Genomic DNA, 13,505 nt, shown 5'->3' on the forward strand with positions numbered 1-13,505 from the left:
AACACCTGAATTCAATTATTTGGATGGGTGAGCGAATACTTTTGGCAATATAGTGTATATATATTATACCAATTTGAACAAAAAACTATAGGCCGATAACGATACCGATATTTAGCCACTTACCTTATTTTATCATCAGATCACTGTTTTACCTAGGGATTATGATTTAAAAATGTCCAAAGAGGTATAAAAAAATTTCACTGTTCTAACAATGAATAATTTCCATTGAACATTGGATTTGCCAAAATTTTAAAGAGCCACACTGAAATATAGAATCAAGATAAAAAGATAAAAAAAACATGATGACTGATATGAAAATGGTTACTTTGTAATTCTAAAACATTTTTACACTTCTGTTTGTCTTTTAAGGTTTAGTAATTGCACAAGGCCATATTGCAATTTAAATTTTAAAGCTACACTATGTAAAAAAAAAAAAATTTGTTAGAAATTAACAAAATTTAATTAATGTGCAAGTACACCAACAATCCATCTTCCAAACCATGTTTTTGCTTACCCCGATTCACTATGGTAAGCCTATAATAATGATTTATATGTTAGAGCTATCGGGACGGGTTTGGCGGGAAATACTTCATACTTCCATCATTCAACTTCATACTGTAAATAAATGAAAAATAAGATCCAGCTATTACAGTGTGTGTATATGTGAGGTGGAAGGTGTGGTAGTAGATGGAAGCTGAAAGCTTGTAGCCAATATTGACCATGGATCATTCAAAAAGGGAACCCTCTGGGGAATCACCCATTTTCAAAAAAAAAAAAGTCTGCAATCAAAAAGGGAAAGTGACAGAGCCCGTAAAAGAAAACAAAAAAAAAAAACCATAGGATTGGCTTTTCAGAGGTGGCAACAACTCCGAGATCTTAAAGGATTCAAAAGCAGTTTTCTTGTTGGACAGGTAAGATATTTTATTGGACCGATGGTGAGCCAGGTAGCTCTCTTAGAGCGGTATTTCATTAGATAGCGTTAGCCACTCTAATGGGGGCATTTTATTATGGATTGTGATACTGAAGTGCTTTCAATTCCATTTTTGAGGAAGGAAGGACAATGGAATTTTTTTTACTTTTATTCTGGTAACAATGGCAATCTCTAAACCAGTTACTACCTTGGTCTGTTTGCCTGCTTGCAAAGTTATAATAGTTTCTACCATTTGATTTTATCTGATATGACTAGCAATCATTATATCTAATGTCATCATTGCTTAACTTTTTTAACGCTATTTATTTTAAAACATCCGTTTTCAATAAGTCAAAACAACAATGGAAGATATGCTATTTACCTGCTCATAAGACATATTTTCGGATATCTGTCTTTAAATTCCTTTCGTTATTTATTTATTTTTTGAGGGAAGGGGCGAGTTTTGTTGTCGCTAGTGACATTCGCTCTGATAAGATGATCACCTGTAACCATGGTTACTCCACAAACCATCAGATTCATCCGGGCAGAAGAGCAGAGTCGAAGCACAACTCACATAATTTCTAAAACAATGTTCCTCCTCAAGTAACCTGCAGTTTTATGCTTCAACCACTAGAGTGCCAAAGTTACATAGTGTAGCTTTAAATAAAAAATAATTAATCAATCATGCATAGTTAATGGCTATTTTACCGATATCTCAGAAGACAAATTCTGCTGGTTCAAAGTATTTTGGATGGTTTCCCTCAACAAGTAGCCTACAGGTAAGTGTTGCTTTCACAACTGTCAAGTCTGTTTATGGCATTTTTTTCCGAATTAACGTGAGAACGAGACAGATTAAAAATAAAATTGTACATGTTCTTAGGAGTGCCAACCCTTCTATGTATTGTGACTCTTATTATTTCTGGATTGCGCATTTTAATTCACAGAGTTTTTACAAAGTGTGTTACTAATTAGTTATAGGCTATATAAACCATTGTTTTTTCATATCTGCGTTTTCATGCTTATAACTGATATGCCGATGGTATAAATTTAGTCAATAATTGGCCGATAAATATCGGCCGCCAATACATCGACGCATCCCTAATATATATATATATATATATATATATATATATATATATATATATATAATATTAGTGTTGTGGCATGAGCCATTGATTGTATGGCCATGAAAACATGTCCAGGTCACATTAAAAAAGAAAATCAAATGAAAAATTGTTAGAAATCTGTATTATAATGAGATCAGTTTGAAGAAATAAACTATATTTTTTGGACCATTATGAATTTTTACATTATTTTCAAGACAATTAATATACAGGTATATAAAATACAGACAATTAAAATCCCACCAATTCTTAGTATAGTAATGCATCCGGAGGTTTTATTTTTGAGTTGTTTGGTAATTCCTATTATTCTGACGAGTTATTCTCTTTAGATTCTCATTATAATAAAATTCTCATTTTGCACAATTTACAGCAAAAATACTGTAATACAATTTATATTTTATTTAAATCAGCATAAAGTCAGCACAACAAAATAATACCATGATGAATAAATACTTCAAAATTCATATGTCTTTTTTTCCCTGCATTTCGCTTTTTTTTTTTTTTTTTTTTCTTGACAGGTAATTTATTTACCTAAAGTTATTTATGTATGTTTTAAATTCTGTTTGTATTCTCATCAAAGTCTCTAATAATGAACAATATAAAATACCTCTTTGAGGTTTGCATTATGTAGATAAATATTCAGATCAATTAATGTTTACCAGTATGCTGCTGAACTCATGCAGTCAGAATCTCATTTGCAAACATTTCTCAATATTTTGGCCTCTGGGCAGCATTTTGAGATAATTCTGTGCTTTTTAATGATTAGACTAAAGACTTTACTGGTATCTATAATGAAGTTACATTACATATTGCCTTGTGGCAACTGCTGTTTATGCATTGAACTTTATGATCTCTTTAATAGTGAAATATAATACATTTCTCACAGGCTTCCAGCATCATAAAATGCAATCAAAAAAGTGTATTTTTTCTTAGTTTCCAAAACTAATTTATTTGAGCTTGATTAGTGCTAATGATTAAAGTACTTTATACTGTGAATCAAAACAGTGAGTAAAAAGATGCATTACCTTTTTAGTACCCCAAAAGGAACACATTTCATTAATATTTATTACTGTGCTTATTTTTCTACCTCTTCAAATTTTTGCCTCTACCATTCTCTTTTGTTTGCAATTCTTTGTCTCCTTCCAGTGTACTGCAACAGCTGGATGACTGCTTTATCCTGCAGATGACACTATGAGTTATACCCAAATGTATGGAGGTTAATAAGAGGGGGTATAAATAGCTCTTTTTCATATGAAATGTGACAGTGGGTACTATTAGCAAATGTTAAATTGTGATTTTATGGATCATAACTCAGGGAAAATATGAAAATAGATGACATATGCAATTAAAACCTCTAATTTCCTGCTTTGGACTCTGCACAGTGGGATATTAAGATGGTAAAACATTCCATGTCTGAGGTCATGCAGATCAGGCCGCATTGATAACAGCTCTCAGAGGTCCTAATCATAGTGTTGTCCTTAAAAAACAGTGCTGCATGTCATCCTTAAGTGTTCCTTTTTATGTAATGTAACATTTTGGATTCAGATACAGAACTCAGCAAAATGAAAAATTTGACAAAATTCTCCAGTAAAAAGCTTAATTTGTTGTTATGTATCTGGCACACTTCTTGAACAATGAAGTTCCATGAGTTTTCCATAAAGTTTGTGATTACTGGATGAGGTTTTTTAAGAATAATTTAGATTCAGACCAGATCATCCACCAATAGCTGGTGTGTGGTGAGCGGACTGGCACACTATGGCTGCCGTCGCATCATCCAGGTGGATGCTGCACACTGGTGGCGGTTGAGGAGAGTCCACTCTTCACTGTGTAAAGCGCTTTGAGTGTAGTGTCAGAAAAGCGCTATATAAATGTAACGTTCGTTCATTCATTCATTTATCTGCTGATGAATCAGTCAACTGATGATTGTCAACTGGTTCGAATAATTCATTGAGGGGGAAAAGACAAAGGGATGGTTCATCCAAAAATGAAAATTCTCTCATCATTTACTCACCCTCATGTCATCCCAGATGTGCATGACTTTCTTTCTTCTGCTGAACACAAATAAAGATTTTTATAAGAATATTTCAGCTCTGTAGGTCCATAAAATGCAAGTGAATGGGTGCTTGAACTATCCCTTTAAAAGAACATTTTGCTCACAAATCAGACAAAACTGACAAGTTTTACTCTACACAAGAGCAATATTTAGCCAATGAAATATTTAAGAGCAATGCATAACTAGAAAAATGTATATGCACTTTAGAAATGACCATGATTTTTAAAGATTTGTACATGATTTGAATTTACTTAAATATAAAGTTTAAATGTAACCTCAAAATTGTAAAGGTAGCCTCATTTTTATTTATGATTTTAGATTTGGAAATCATGCTTGTAATCAAAATGTATGTTGTTTTTATGTTTGGGTTTGGTTGTGATCACACACAGTTATTTGCCCAAATAAACACCTCAAGACTGATTTTAGCACTTTAACAGGATCTCATCTTAACACCTGGCTCCATCTAGTGGAGAATACCATTCACCCTCCCACTGCCCTTGAAATGTACTAAATCAGTATCAATGTTTGATCTCCCATTATATATGGTCAAGAAGTGTATTGCACATGTTGAATTTTAAATTGTATTAGAAATGACCTTTAATATAGCACTTAAAAAAAAAACATAGTAGTGTATACTGTCTAGCTTGTACAGTGTTTGAATGACATCAGAAACCTAAACGAACAAGTACACTTCACTGAGAACTGCCTACATTGCACTTCAAGTGCATTTTACTGAGAACTGTACACACAAATTTGATTGCATTTCAGAAAGCTTGGTTTAAAAATAATACTAACTGCAGAAAAGCAGATGGTCGTATGGTTCATGTGCACATAGATGACTACTGTGACGACTACTACTGTGTCTCATCCCCCTGTTCAGCTTTGATTCACCACACTTGTGTCACCATGGTGACATGAGTAACAGTGAATCTGGTGAGTGGTCACAAACTGTTGCATGTGTAATTGTGAGGGAAGCAGTGTTCATCACTGGCTGCATAATCTGCTAGTCCATCTGCTGTTTCATATCATGTATGACGTGATTGCTTATGTAATAATTGAGGAAGATTATCACAGAAGGTAAAGTAATGGAGCTTATGAAAAAAAAAAAATCTGAAATATTTTGCATGGTGAAGTTCCACATGAATGAGATAATCAAAGAGCCCTTGAGCTGAGGTGTTGTCTGTATGATACTGTAAGGTTTGCATTAAAATCAATAAAAAACAATTTCAGAATATGTAAACATGAACTTGTACGTTATCAGTCATGTCTTGTGAACTGTGTCTCACTGCTTTAGTCCTGAGCCTCCTTCTTGAAGACTTTAATGCCATTTTCTTCATGAATTTCTTCTGGAACTCCAGGAAAGCTTATATAAAGAAAATCAACAAATAAGACAAAGAACAATGCAAATGTTGTAATATGGTGCATTATTTGAGATCAATTCTGTCTTCAGTGGATTTTACAGTGGATTGGAGTCTAAAAGTCTAAGGAGCTAAACATTTCTATTTCACAATCAAATGTAAGCAAATATGTGACACTATATTAATTGTATGATATTTATGATAGTATGACATTATATTTATAGTAATGATCATTCATAACTGCTTTTTACAAAAGGTCAGATTTCCTTCAATTGAAGCACAGAAGATGCATGATTGTTTTTCAATTCTTCTTTTCACTCAAACTGTTATGCTTATACTTTATGATGTAAATGTTTGTATTAAATTAGAAAAATGCAAAATAGAAGCATTTTTACAAGTGTTCTCAGACTATTGGACCCCACTGTATATCAAAGGAATACAGGATAATCCTACTCCTTTTGTTTTGCGAAAACATTGGGGTTGAACTTTGGGAAAAAGACATTGCAGTCAAACTCAGCCATGATGTCAGTGAGATAGATGAGATCAAACCACAGATGCTCAAGACCTTCCTGATAAACAGTTTTCCAGAGGAAAAAAATACCACACTTAAAGGAATATTACGGGTTCAATGCAAATTGAGCTCAATCAACAGCATTTGAGGCTGATTACCACAAAAAACTATTTTGACTTTCCCCACCTTTTGTTTAAAAAAAGCAAAAATCGAGGTTCCAGTGATGCACAAACAATGGAAGTGAATGGGGCCAATCCGTAAACATTAAAATACTCACTATTTCAAAATTATAGCCACAAAACGTAAATAATATGTGTGTTAACATGATTTTAGTGTGATTAAATGGCTAACTAACCTTTTCTGTGTAAAGTTATAGCCAATTTTACAACTTTGTTGTGGTGATGGTCAACAAACTCTAAAACGACTGTAAAAATGACGATTTAAACAACTTTATAGCTCAAATAATACATGAGTTTTAACAGAAGAATTAATGTAAATGCTTTTATAAAATTATAAGATTCACATTTCTGCCTTCAAAAGTTCCAAAAACTGGCCCCATTCACTTCCATTGTAAGTACCCTACCGTAACTTCGATTTTTGCTTTTTTTAAAGAAAAGGAGGGACGACTCAAAATAATTTTTTGTGGTAATAAACATTATGCCACAAATACTGTTGATTGAGCTTAACTTGTATTAAACCCGGAATCTTCCTTTAAGTCTTTTTTTTTTTTTTTATTATATATGAACAAATCTGTGTAGACTACACCTTTCAGTACAAACATAAATGTTGTATAAATCAAACTTCTCACCTTATATACCTGAGGGCCCATTAAATCCCAGATGGTCTCCAAAGTGACAGAGGAGGATCAGAGCCCAGGTGAATTACTGACCTGAAATCCTTACACAGATAGTGAGCATGTGTTGGCACTGACCTGAAATGATTCATATACAAAATAACCAAATAAACATAAGATATAAGACATACAACATAATATATATATATATATATATATATATATATATATATATATATATGTATATATATTATACTTTTTTTGTATTTTTTTTTTTTTTTTTAATGAATTTATTTCTTATGAAACACTTATCTTGAAGGGGCGGGACAGTGGAGGTTTTCTGTTCCAATCCAATTTGAAACCTGCTAGCATTCCATTTGAGTTCCAAAGTTCAATCGAATATTCAAACTAAACCGATATTGTCGATTATTGGTGCTTTGTGGGGTTTTTGTGGAATGCCACGTCACAATTTATTGTAGGAATTTTCAAAACAAAGTAATCTTATTATGGTGTCACCCAACCGGTGATGGAGACCAACATCACATACAATTTACTACAAAACTATGGTGAATGCATAAATTATTGTGTATTTCTTAAGGAAGATTCCAGGGAAGCTGTCCGTTCTTCCCAATGCCCAGATCTCTAAATACAGCTGCGATGAGCCGGATCGGTTCTCCTTCGAGATGTAAATAATTTACGACTTCACTAAGTAATCTTACGTGGCTTATCCTATAAAATATAGTTGTCCATTGGGCAATAGGCATTGGATGAGTTCCCGATTCTTCTCGACCTATATCATGGTCTTCTACATCTGGTTGGCCGACATCCAATGGTCGTGTCTGTCTATCACAATCCATAGTGTTTACAGGTCAGAGCCACACAGTTTATTTGTGTGCAATAGAGCCTTTAACATGTAAGAGGATAGCTTGAGATGTGTTGAAGAAGTGAAATAGAGCTTAAATTTACTGTTTTAAAAAGAAAATAAAGGATAACAGAATATCCAAGCTTATAGTTTGTTGGTATCTGAAGTTTTATAAATAGTGCATAACAAATGTTAAGAAAACCCACATATTTCAAGAAAAATCATCACAAATCTCCAAATGGAATTTGCCCAAATCCTAATGTAAACTCGTACAATCATGTAAAACATGAAAATATCAGGGAATTTTATGTGTGATTTCCAGGGCCAAAAAATAATAAAAATTAATAAATTCTTAAAATCATGGACGTTACAGTATGTCAATTCCCTTAATGAATATATTTTTGTCTTATATTGTATCATCCTTATATAATTAGTGATTTTTAAAAATCCTTATCCAGTAATTGCAAACAACTTGAAAAGTGATAGAAAATAATTGTTTAAAATGTCAGAACCCTGTCATGCTTTGCATCGCCAAATGTCTATCAGTGAAGAATCTGTGTGTGATGTTCCAGTTATGGCCATCTCAAAATAAAATTGCATTTCCAGTTCATCCGTGTATGGGCACATAATCTCAAAATCACAGCATGTTAGTAATAGGTCTTTCATTACAGTCTTTTAATGGTGATTTACAAAGAAGACCATACAATAAAAAATAAAGTTTTGTTTGTTATATAAAAAAACATAACAGCGAGTCTGTAAATAAGCAAGACAAAAGTTATGTACAATGGTTTGCAGAATGAATTACAGTATATGCTTATATACATAGTAGGCTTTACATTCTCATGTAATCATTGTTCAAACAAATCCACTTGTGCTTGAGTCACAGGCATCAATGATAGAATTAATAAAGGCAAAAATATGACTAAATATTCAGACCTTTGCGGTGGTCTTTATATACATTTTAATGTCTCTTTAGAAATTGGAATTAAATATTTAAATCGGTCAAATCCTTTGACTGTTTGATAATTCCCACTTTGTCATTTCAAAGAGCAACCAGACAATTTTAGGATGGTACACTCCTGGATATCTAAATTATACACACAATCCCTCTTAAAGTAATGTTCCAGGTTCAGTTTACTGCATTTGTTGCATATTTTGATTTCCACAGTTAGAGACGAAATTACATTTTAGTGGTTATCAACATTATGCCACAAATGCTGTTAATTGAGCTTCACTTGTATAGAAACCAAAACATTCTGTTAGGTTACATCGGACCCACTTTATATTAGGTGTCTTTAACTACTATCTACTTAAGCATTTGATACAATGTACTTATTATGTACATACGTGTTATGGCATTGTACTTACATTTAAAGTAGCTGCATTTAATAACATCTGTAGTTACACTGTTAACCTTACCCCTACCCCAACACTTACCCTAATCTAAAACCCTAACCCTACTCCTAAACCTACCCATATCTCAACCTCAGTAGCAGCAAAGGTGAATCTTGAGAGAATTTTGCAGAACAACATACAGTTACACAATAATTACATTGTATTGTATGTATTTTAATGTTACTGCATAGTAGTTAAATACATCCAATATAAAGTGGGACCGTTACATCAAATTGTGTTTAAATTTCAGCTATTGCCAAATTATCAGACAACACAAACATAATGGACACTCAATGGTATGCAAGATACAAACAAATGGAAGAGAAATCAATGCAAATCATTTGGATTGTGTGACTATGACAATGCATGGTCAAACACCATGTGAACACAAATATTTTCCTCCACAATTCATAAACATACAGTTGGCAAATTATGTAGACTTTTTAATTGCTGTAACAACATATGGTATGCCATGTGGCTTAGTTTACAGTTTCTAGGCCCACCACACTGGACCTTAATTGTAACTTAAGCTCTACAAGTGGAACGACACCATGGCGAATCACAAAGGAGCAAAGCTAATTATGGAGGAGTTAATGATGGGCATGTTGAGAAGCTGTTCTCTGTGCTACTGTTCAGAAAAGTAACTAGCCTGAGGAGAGGTGTGTGTGTGTATGGCTTGACGTCTGAGGTGGCTAATTATTGTCTTGCCTCAGAATCTTTGATGTGATGCCTGATGCTGGGTCTTCGCTATGTCGCTTCAAAATACTCGTCCCTCTGGCTAAAGACAAAGAGAAAAATGCTTTGTAGTTTAATGACTCTTACAGCACAGAGACTGTACATAAGAATATATAATGAAATCTGCCATTATTCTTGGAATGTTAGGGAGACAGAAGTGTCTACAAGATAAATAACCTCGATTTCTAGGTGCCTGTACTGTCATAATCCTATAATTATGAAAAAACGTGCATTAAAGCCCTTCTCTTTAATGGGACTCAGGGAATGTTTAAGCAAGTCATAACAATGTACATGATGGGAACTCTGCTTGTGAGATGCAGGGTGCACAGGAAAATTAAGGGTAAATATTACAACAACACAAGAAATGCGAGACGAAATTTAACCTATTTCTAATAGAGAAAGTGCATAAATAGCAAAATAAAACAAACATATCCTTGACATCCCCACAGAGCTCAAACAATATATAAGATGTCAAGAATAGTATAAAAGGTGCTTAAGTGTATACCTATTTTGAGATTTCTCTCCTGTGTGTTTCCTCCTGAGGAAGGACCTGCTCCCAAAGCTGCTCTGTTACCATCACCATTGTTGCTTGTGTTGGTTGGAACAGATGCAAGGAGCCCTTAGAATCATTCAGAGAGGATCCATTAAAACCCCAATGGCATACATACAATATCAATAAATCAACTGGAGTCTCATACAAGATCAACTGCTAAAATAGATGTTGTTTCACCCAATGCTAGAGTGTTCTGTGTGGTAGCTAAGTGGTTACTTACTGGCCCATGTCAAAAGAGCCCACCCTTTCTCTATGCAAGTCTATAGATAATTCTGAGTTTTTTTTTATTTGAGGTATTATGTCTGAAGCAAAAATGATGAGGGATGAATTATGTGCCAAAGTTTAATACTTAATACTTCATGTGAGCTATCACAATAGCAAATAGGTGCCTTGGTAAGCACCACTAATCATTCCTCTGTAGGCCTACAGCATTTTCTTACCAAGGCCTCGGTAACAGGACAGCTGCTGGTAGATCTGTTTCATTCGTTCTATGTTTATCCTGCTGGCCTCAGCGTGATTAACCATGGGTTTGGGGTAGTGCACTCCAATTATGCACTTGGCAATCTTCTGAACACTCTCTGGGGCATTCCATGGGTCATAGATGAATTTGGCAGGGAAGCCCCTTAATATGGGCAAATAGCGCCTGTAACAAAAAAACAAAAAAATAATTATAATATGAATTAAATTAAATGTGTTAAAATCTGACGACCCTATCAAGTATTTTGTGACAAGTATTTTGTTACATTATACTATCATTATATATAGTAATTTAAACAACTATAATGACTATAATTTAGGGGTCACCTTATAAAGTCTCCATTAGGGTCGGCACGTCGACCGAAGCCCACTGGACAGTAACAGTGAAAGAACTGCTGGAAGAATGAGCTGCACGAAAGCCACATCCAGCTGCCTGCATTCACACTCCAGTCTGCATCCAGCAACAACTCCTCAAACACCTTAAAAAAATAATACAGCAGTTAACAGAACAGATTTCAACTTAGCCAAACCAGCCTGTACTACTGAACAACTACAAGCCACATCTATTACAAAGATTTTAACCTTAATGTTTTTGTAGATTGCATTGAGAGATTACATAACACACCAAAAGGACTCAAAAGTGCTATGCACAATTTTTGTTTTAGTTTATTTTATGATGTAAATATTATTAGACCTTAAAAGTGATGTTATGTTTTCAAAAATACTTTAACCTATCCTAACTTAATATGCAGAGACAACCCTGCAAAGAATAAGGATCCACAGAAGAATTTGCAGAGATATTTTGAAAGATAATAGCAATGCCCAGGGTACCTTCATGCCCTCTTCCCAGCTAATCCACAGGTCTCCACGCGTGAGAAAGCAAGCTACACCGTGCCTGGCTAGATGATGTATCCACCCCTCCTGCCTCAGCTGGGTCATAATGGCATCGATCCAAGGGAAACCAGTCCGGCCCTCTGCCCACTTTGCAAGAGCTTCAGGGTTTCTGTCCCACGGGATCTGCACGCAGATGGGATTGCCCTCCATCTTGTCAAAATGCGGGTTGTTAGTGGCAGCCGTGTAGAAGAACTCACGCCAGAGCAGCTGACCGTAAAGTGACAGTGGTGGGATACTGTTCTTCTTAACCTGCAATTGAAAAGCCAGAAAAGGATAAGGAAAAACCTGGCAGAATTTTATGATCTTTCAATCAGTCGTCACAATGATAAACATTAGCTTAATTTACAGTAAGCCAATGATGCCCTCTTTACCTTTCTGTAGAGGTCTGTGAGTTTGAAGTAGAAAAGTCTGCAAGAGAGGCAGCCAAAGCGGAGGTAAGGGCTCAGGCCTGTGGGGCTGGCCAGCAAGGAATTAGCATTCATTCTGGGACGCTCAAAATTAGCCACCCATGCCTGCAAAAAAACATTTAACATAACAGAAATTAGACAATACAACTACCAATAGCCCAATAAGTAAATCAATTAAAATACAGAGTTGCGACTAAAACCACAAGTCTGAAACCACTCTGAAAATGTAAGATTCAAAATCGAATTTAAATCTTAAAAGCAAACTGGTTGTAGGCTTTCGAAAGAAAGAAACACTATGATGTAAAATGAAGCAGAAATACTTAAGACTCTGCAATATTTCTATATATATATTTTATATTTATATTTATGGCAATTTTATATACTGGACGATTACCTTCCTCTCCAAATGCCTCTCTAAACGAGTCAGAGCTTCAGTCTCTCCACCAGGCCACACTGCTGAGGTCAGCCCCTCGGTCTCAAAACCTGGGGCACACATGCAATACTCGGTCAAACTCCCATTTACAACAGATACATGCACACATACCCAAAGTGAGGAAACGCAGGTGTCTCACCCAGCTCCTCCAGCGAAGGCACCCCAAACTTGTCATCATGGTCATCGGTAATGGGTGTGCTGCATCTGCCAATTAATTCAGCTGTAATTGTCTCTGCTGGTGTTTCCACAGGCTCCATTCTGCTGATGAGCATCTGAAATCGCTTATAGGTGAGAGGAGACAGCCCTCCATTTAACTCTATGATCCTACAGAAAGAGAATACATGTGCACACAAGTCAACGGTTAGTACTTAGGACAATAAAATGACACACAGTTTAACAGATTAGGGTTGTCATAATTACAGGTCGACAGACAGTGGATTTTGCCAATACCGATAACTAAGACTGTGGAAAAGGCTGATTACTGATTAATCATCCGATAGCTTTAAAAATCGATTTATAGAATGTCACAAAATGTTCTTAGTTGTCACAGAGGTTACAAGAGTCCTATATAGCCTAATAATATATATATATATACACACACACACACACACACACACACACACACACACACACATACATACATATACATACACACACACATACATATACACACACACATACATATACACACACACATCACAACATAATTCCCATAGTTCCATTTATGTTATTCCATAGTTTTGATGACTTTACTATTATTCTAAAATGTGAAAAAAATTATAATAAAGAATGAGTGTTTCAAAACTTTTGACCAGTAGTGTGCACACACACACACACACAGAGAGATCAGCCACAACATTAAAACCACCTGCCTAATATTTTGTAGGTCCCCCTTGTGCCGACAAAACAGCACCAACCCGCATTCTCACCACAATTGTACAGTGCGGTTATCTGAGTTACCATAGACTTTGTCAGTTCGACCCAGTCTGGCCATTCTCTG

The 13,505-nt window shown here is 35.0% G+C and overlaps 1 protein-coding gene and 1 pseudogene across 1 annotated transcript in view; both read right to left on the reverse strand.

Moving 5' to 3' along the window:
- Positions 1 to 5,377: 5,377 nt before the first annotated feature.
- LOC127456138 (dihydrofolate reductase-like) lies at positions 5,378 to 7,575 on the reverse strand (annotated as a pseudogene).
- A 1,717-nt stretch (positions 7,576 to 9,292) lies between these two features.
- LOC127455904 (cryptochrome-1-like) overlaps positions 9,293 to 13,505 on the reverse strand; it is a 21,886-nt gene continuing 17,673 nt past the window's right edge. Inside the window, exons 4-11 of the mRNA XM_051724081.1 lie at positions 12,645 to 12,829; positions 12,467 to 12,555; positions 12,037 to 12,177; positions 11,603 to 11,914; positions 11,099 to 11,250; positions 10,735 to 10,937; positions 10,247 to 10,360; positions 9,293 to 9,784 (exon numbers count right to left, since the gene is read on the reverse strand). Coding sequence (XP_051580041.1) covers positions 9,699 to 9,784; positions 10,247 to 10,360; positions 10,735 to 10,937; positions 11,099 to 11,250; positions 11,603 to 11,914; positions 12,037 to 12,177; positions 12,467 to 12,555; positions 12,645 to 12,829 — 1,282 coding nt within the window. The 3' untranslated portion in view covers positions 9,293 to 9,698. The remainder of the gene's footprint in view (positions 9,785 to 10,246; positions 10,361 to 10,734; positions 10,938 to 11,098; positions 11,251 to 11,602; positions 11,915 to 12,036; positions 12,178 to 12,466; positions 12,556 to 12,644; positions 12,830 to 13,505) is intronic.

Source organism: Myxocyprinus asiaticus, chromosome 18 (genome assembly GCF_019703515.2).
Source record: "Myxocyprinus asiaticus isolate MX2 ecotype Aquarium Trade chromosome 18, UBuf_Myxa_2, whole genome shotgun sequence".
Lineage (NCBI taxonomy): Eukaryota > Metazoa > Chordata > Actinopteri > Cypriniformes > Catostomidae > Myxocyprinus > Myxocyprinus asiaticus.